Source organism: Sphaeroforma arctica (genome assembly GCF_001186125.1).
Source record: "Sphaeroforma arctica JP610 unplaced genomic scaffold supercont1.2361, whole genome shotgun sequence".
Classification (NCBI taxonomy): domain Eukaryota; class Ichthyosporea; order Ichthyophonida; genus Sphaeroforma; species Sphaeroforma arctica.
Window position 1 is genome coordinate 1 of NW_014038197.1, and position 7,134 is coordinate 7,134.

Consider the following 7,134-nt stretch of genomic DNA (forward strand, 5'->3'; position numbering starts at 1 on the left):
CCCCCCCCCCCCCCCCGACTAATCACTATATGTAAAAACCGGATCAAAAATCACACTACACAAGTCCTCTACCAAGGAAAACTTTGCCAACCCTCTAAACATCAAAGAGGACTACATCAAGGGTCCCCTATTTTCCTATAATGCCTTTATTATTCAATAGAAATTTCGAAAATTGCAGCCACAATCCCTCACTGATTCTCGCCGATGACGTATGTATTCATTAATGGAATTCCAATGGACGCTGAGTACTCATCAACTTATGTCACTGGTGGGCCTGTGACTCGGCCATGGAATTTAATATGGAAAATGCGGTTTCATCCCAGGCTCATACTCAGGTCATTCACCGGACACGGAGCTAGGCTTGATCCCCATTGTTGACTCATACAGATATTTTGGCCTACCCTTTCATAGTTCTGGCATAGTGTTCCGCCAGTTAGCCTGCTTAACAGACTTGACCGCGCGATCAGAAGCGCAGTGCCTTTCGGCTTTCACGCAGGGCCCCGCCTCCATCCCTACTCGAAGCTGCTTATATACAAAGTCTTTATGCAGTCTCGGATTGTACATGGTCTGAGTGTAATAGCACTTGCATTTCCATATGTGGCCAACAACAAAAATCTCGCCCAACATATTTCGGAACTTGACTATATAATCCCAAAGGGCGCTGATACCATCTGTAACGTGCTAACTATATGTAGTGCGACGCATTAGGCTATATCACCCGCTTCCTCACCAAAAGATAGTAATCATGCCAGATGCTAATATTGAAGGGACCGGTACTGCATGTTCTGTCTAGATACCACCTCCTGGTACAAGAGAATACAAGGTAAAAGCTGAGAGCATACGTCAATGTGAGAAGGCAAAATTGGGATTGTCACCAGTGGTCATACATCCTCAAACTCCCAGGTTGGTTATTACCAAAAGTGGAAGAGGCTTTTGTACACTTGACAATCCTCGAATCTAGGGTATAACCCAATAGAAAAACTGACTACGCTGGCGGGCTTCATACCATACCAATCATCACGGAACGTGTCTACGCATATTAGCGACATTTTGCATCATGAACAGAGTTGTATACTTGTTCGGAGTGGTACACTTACACAACCACCACAGAGTGGTACACTTGCGGAGAGTGGTTCACTTCCTAAGGAATTACAGCAGAGTGGTTCACTTGCCGGGAGTGGTACACTTCATTGGACACAACCGAGTGGTACACGTGTTGAACAACAGAATTGACAAACAATGTTAGGCTTTACAGTAATCATCAGGAGGCACGCCACAACCGATACATAATTCCGGACTGCTAGTAGAAGTTAATAACGATGACGCTAAGAAGGAATTCAGCACAATTACTCGGCACTCGCCTCGTGATTATCACGATTAGCCCATTGAGTTTTCTTTACTCATATTCTTTCTTCTGTAGCAAGCTCAATGTCGCACAAAAGAACTGCGGCGCTATGGATAGAGAAGTGACAGGATGAAAAACACGCAGTGTTTAAAAATATTACGTTCTGTCGCAGGTCGGTGAGAGAGAAGTATTTCAATGGACCAAAAACCCATTATTTTAATGTTAAAACATCCTGAACAATAAATGCAGGAGGACGCAGCGCTCATTAGTCGTTTCCTATGAGCGATGGCTATGATCATAAACGAAGTGGAAGTCGATGTGCAATACATATCTAGACCACTTACCGTATTCGGCGACTACTTCTCATGAATATCCGACCACTTAAACCCAATCCTTCAACCCATCGCCAACACAGAGTTGCATGGTGGACAACACATAATATCATGGCGAACAATACTCGCACAATCAGTAGGCGCGCGACAAAGTGTAGCAGTGTTGTTGATGGTTACTGAAAATCACCAGAAAGTCACCTGGCACGTGGACACAGAAAACAGAGAGAAAATAAAGACGTATCTGTCGGTCACACGTTCAAATTCAGCTGGTCACTGAGCGCGATATGGGTTGATCTTGCGCAAAAGACTCATGGCATGATTGATGTTGTAGAGCTATTCGTAAGCAAAGACGACCGCATTCTGGACGTGTACACCACAGCGCAAGGCACTGATATATGGACCCGATCCTTCAGACCACCGCGCGACACCGAGTAGAATGGCAACCAGCAATGGCACAAACAGCAGACTCGCTAACAAATTGTAACAGTAGTGTTGATGGGTACTGACGATCACCTAAGAGTCATCTGGCACGTGCAAATAGCACATACAGACCTAACTGTTGACCGCACGTTCTAATCCAGCTGGTCATGGAATTCGTTATGAATCGGCTTTACAAAACAGGTTCACTACATGATTCGCAAGCAAATACGACCGCATTCTGGACGTGTACACTACAGCGGAAGGCACTTATATATGGGGACCTGAAGATACTTTTCCGTTGGTCTCAGGTTTATACTGGCCTACGCTAACAGTCCTTGGCCACTCATTCACAATTCTCTTCGATCACTCACAGAGGTACCGAATACGGCCGTTATCATGTTTGCGCCTTTTGTGGTAATGCAGCATTACCACTATTTCTCGTTGATCACCGACACATTTATCATAATACCACACTGATCGGATACTTTCCATGAAGGGAATCGTGGCGTAGGACTCCCGCCTTGGAAATTTACACTTATGGCAAACTTCGAGGGTGGTACGGACGCGCGCTTTGGAGACGCCGTGTCCTTGTGTGAGGCCACCGCTATCATCACACGGTTTAGGGGACAACTAATCACATGTTTTGCAACCACTGGGTCATTGAAAATCCAAGCAATACCGACGGAACCGTTGCACAGCAAATACAGGAGAAGTACACACCTGGACGTGGTGCTCTTCAGCACCAAAAGGGTCTCTGGCGGACACACCCATGGATACCGCCACCCAGGAAGCCTACCCAACCGACTGGGCGAACGCCGACAAAAAGATTCAACAAGAGCTTAGTACGCCCCTGGATACACAACTCACCCACCGAGAGTTCAAAAAATCATCCGATATAATATCTCGTATTGCTTGTCCATCGGAAACAATTTAGCACCTAATTTTGAAACTTTCTTCGTGTACATTTTAAATAGTCGATCATCTACGAATACCCTTTTATATAATATCTTTGGAGTGGTATTTGTAGTGCAAGTTTAGATACGATATAATTTATGCTACAGGACCGAAGGTGCGCGCATTCATAGGGATTTTCTTATCAGCAGCTCGTGTAGATAGAACCGAGATTCCACAGGTTCCGATATAATATGTCGCTTTGATTGTTCGTCGCAAAGCACCCTATTCATCCCTTGGGGCTAAAACGCCTATCATATACTAACAAATGTGAACTTTATTATTAAAAATAGGTTTCCTGTAAAGAATGTCGTGTGTGAATTGGCTTAAAGCTCGATACAGTATAAAGCACGCTTCTTGGAAATTTATAGTCTGCATCGGAGTTCATTGTATTCTTGTACAAGAAGACTGCCGCCCATTTTTAAGCTCATCTTTTGGATTTGCCTCAAGGCCAGGCGCGATGAAATGAAGTTTTTTTGTGAGCATAGTATATTTTGCATTGAATATCCGTCGCAAATAAAGCTGCAGCGAAGCCCAAGTTGTTTTAATGTACGAAATTTCTCTTTAGAGATGTGGCTTGCTTCAAGGCTAGATAAGATTCATGCTGCCAGTCATGAAGCATATGCAAAAAGATGACGTCAGCAGCTCGTAAAAATAAAACTGAGGTTTTCTAGCCCAGTATCCGATATGCATGTCGTCTTGAAGGTCCCTCAGAAAGCACCCCATTTCTACTTTCGCGCCAAAATGCGTATCATATTTAGCTGCAGTGAGGTAGCATATTATTTTCTTGATACATTGTCGTGTGTGAAGTGGCTTAAAGCTCGATACAGTATAGTGCACTCTACTTGATCGAAGACGCCATCAAGTTGATTTTTTTAACTGCACTGTGTGTAGATAGAATCGGTAATACTATTTGGCTATATGGGACATGCTGTTTTCTTGTATAGGAAAGCTGCCGTCTACTTCCCAGCTCACTTTTCGGATGTGACCTGTCTCTGAGTCTGGAAAAGATAAACCACACGCTACAAATTATAGGCGCATTCAAATAGAGTTTTGAGTGAGAATTTTGTGATGTTATAAGTCGAGATACCCGTACGTCCGATATTACATCTTGCTTTGCCTGTCTCTCGGAAAAAAATTGCAGAAGCGAAGGTATTCCTGTTAAGAAAGTTATAGATCTGTTGACAAGCTTACTTTTCGAATGTGACTTGTCACAAACATGAATTAATTCAAGCTACAGAACCGAACGCGTGTTCTTATGAATTTTCCTGGTCAGTGATGGTGCCTAGATTCCAGAGTGATATCTCGCTTGACTTCCGTCAGAGATAAAAAAGCAGCTTCTGTCAAGAATTCGGTTTGTGCGATGACTGGAAGCTCTATCCAGCATAGTGCGCACTCCATGACAGAAACCTGTCAGCATCTTGGAAAGATGGCGTCGGGATTTGTGAGCATCCGATATGATAAATATACCGCTATGGAAGTTCATCGAAAATAAATTTGAATCGAAGTTGATGCTACTTTCTTGAATAGAAATGTAAAATTGAAGTCGATTCGGTGTCCTACATGCTACATGACCAGAGATGCCTCCAAGTATATTTTCTTCTTTTTATGTTGTGAACTTGGGAGTCATAGAGTGTCCGACTTGATATGTCGCTTTGACTGTCCGTTGGAAAAACAGCTGTAGCGAAATCGTATATTAGTTGCTGGTATACGAACCGTATCTGAGCGACCCTGTCATTCGAAAGTAAAACCCCTGAAGGCTGGATACAGTGTTGTACAAGCTAGATGATCGGAAAAAACTTCTTGTTCGTCGGCTCCTATGCTCGAATCGTAATTTAGTACGGAAATAATTCACCGAGTATAGTATGAAGCAAGTGTACGACATTTCATGGGGCTAATCGGAACGAACAGGGTGTATGACTTCGCATACAATTTCTACCACGGACCGTATAGATCACGATTTAAAGAATACGGATAGTCTCTATATGTTCCAAAGATGCCGATCTGGTTGTGACGAAAATGATTTGAAATTGAAGCAGAGACTAGTAACTGACAGTGGGCGCCATGTAAATTTTTATATCTAATATTTTAAATAAGGAGGAAGGTTCGGCTACTCACTCATATCTTCTCCGGCGTCTGCATTAAGGCTGCCGTCTGAGTTTATCAAGCCCTCTTTTTCATACGTTTCTAATATACTCTTGATATGCGAAAGGACCTCGTGGTCGGGGCAACCAGTCTTGACGAACAGCTTCTCCGCTTCTCTCAAACACTCTATAGCCGTGGTATGGTCCTGTATCAGTTGTGCAACGATACCGTGCATATACCAGACCTCCACCACCTCATCGTCTTCCTTTTCTAACCGGCTCAAGACCTGAGAGAATAAGTACGACTACTTAGTGAACTTTGAATTCGTACATAAAGATCAAGCTCGTTTTGCCATAAGTTGATCATGTTTGAAATGTAGACTTTGATCGGATCGCCAAAACTTTAAGTTGGCATTCTATTACTCAGAAATGAGCGAGCTGAAGCAAAGTGCGAGATAAGCCACATTTCTTCGTGCCGTTCTCAAACCAAAAGAAACAACATACCAACAAAGCTTCCTTATACATCTCTAATTCCGACAGAATTCTGGCGGTGTTGATTCTAAACTCATAGGATGGCAGTGACTCCGTGTCCATTCCACCAATCGCCTCCTCCTCTGTTAATCCGCCTGCCTTTAATTTCTCAATCTCTTCGACTTTAAGCCAAAGCGATACACTCTTTGCAATCGCTTGCCTGGCTTGATCCTTATCGCACGCACTTATATAATACGACGCGAACGTTTGAAGCGCTTCAATATTTTCTGGGTCAGCCTCCACCGCGAGTTGTAAAACCTGAGTATGTATGTGATGAGCAGAACGACTATGTCAGTCGCCAATATATCAAACAATACTCTGCAAATATCTGGGATGTCTCTATTTAGAGCGAAGTGTCAACAAAAAACTACCCCACTGGTGCGGTACTAGTTTGCTGCAGACAAACTGCGGTTGTGCAGTATCGAAAAAGACAATAAAATGCGACTTTCAGGCGCATACTGTCCAACTTTTACCGGATACATCTGCCCGAGATTGATAGGAAAATCTTTTTAACAGAATAATTCGGGTATTCTCCGGCTACGTATATGTATTCTCCGCAAGAAAAATGTACATTCTCTCGCAACCCTGTGCGTCGTAAATACATGATGAATTCGCATACACAGATACAAGCCTTTCAAGATGAATGCTTTAGTGATATTGCCAAATCGAATACATAAAAGCTGCATTCAGTCGATAGAACGTTGCATGTTGTTTTGCACTGCCAGCTAAACTATCGACCTGAACAAAACGAAGATGGTCATGAGCGCACATATAGAAAAGAAAGAACCTACCCTCTTACACTCGCTCTCAGCTTTGGCTTCCATGCACAGATCAGTCATATACAATTCAGCTATGCTAGTATATGCCGATGCCAAACTGATACTCCAGTCGTCCCCAGCCACAGGTGTGGGAAGTGCTGTACTCATGTCAAACTTCAACACGCTCACGCCCTTTTCGTAGAATGCGAGCGATTGTGTGCCCGGATATAACATTGCGAGCATCATGTATTTCCGGAAGCCAGTATCAGGTTCCAGAGACACAGCCTTCTCAAGGAGCTGTTATATTACAAAAGCGTAAATGAAATAAGTACAGATGTTAAGAGATCACAGGGCGAAATATCACAAACAATAACAACAACAAATGTTAAATCCCAACCTCTATCCTGTTTGCTAATCGATCGGTCGTAAGATTCGCGACCCACATATACACTGAATAGGAGAATGAACTCATATAGAATGTTCCTGAATCTGGACAAACATTTATGCGTACACACACACACACACATATATATATATACAAAGAGAGAGAGAGAGAGAGAGATATATATATATACATACACAAAACAACACACACACACAAAGATATGTGTATATATGTATATATATATATATATATGTGTGTGTGTGTGTATGTATATATATACACACACACATATATATATATATACATACATTCGTGTATATATTTGCGT

General features: G+C 42.8%; 2 protein-coding genes across 2 annotated transcripts; one reads left to right on the forward strand and one right to left on the reverse strand.

Moving 5' to 3' along the window:
* Positions 1-2,634: 2,634 nt before the first annotated feature.
* On the forward strand, positions 2,635-2,940 carry SARC_12516 (hypothetical protein; the record flags this gene model as incomplete). Its single annotated transcript, XM_014293375.1, has 1 exon — positions 2,635-2,940. The coding sequence occupies one exon, from the start codon at positions 2,635-2,637 to the stop codon at positions 2,938-2,940; it is 306 nt and encodes a 101-aa protein (XP_014148850.1).
* Positions 2,941-5,101: 2,161 nt separating this feature from the next.
* On the reverse strand, positions 5,102-6,718 carry SARC_12517 (hypothetical protein). Its single transcript, XM_014293376.1, has 3 exons — positions 6,455-6,718; positions 5,637-5,921; positions 5,102-5,419 (listed from the first exon to the last, which is right to left on the reverse strand). The coding sequence occupies exons 1-3, from the start codon at positions 6,665-6,667 to the stop codon at positions 5,159-5,161; spliced, it is 759 nt and encodes a 252-aa protein (XP_014148851.1). The 5' UTR covers positions 6,668-6,718; the 3' UTR covers positions 5,102-5,158.
* Between the last annotated feature and the right edge of the window lie 416 nt (positions 6,719-7,134).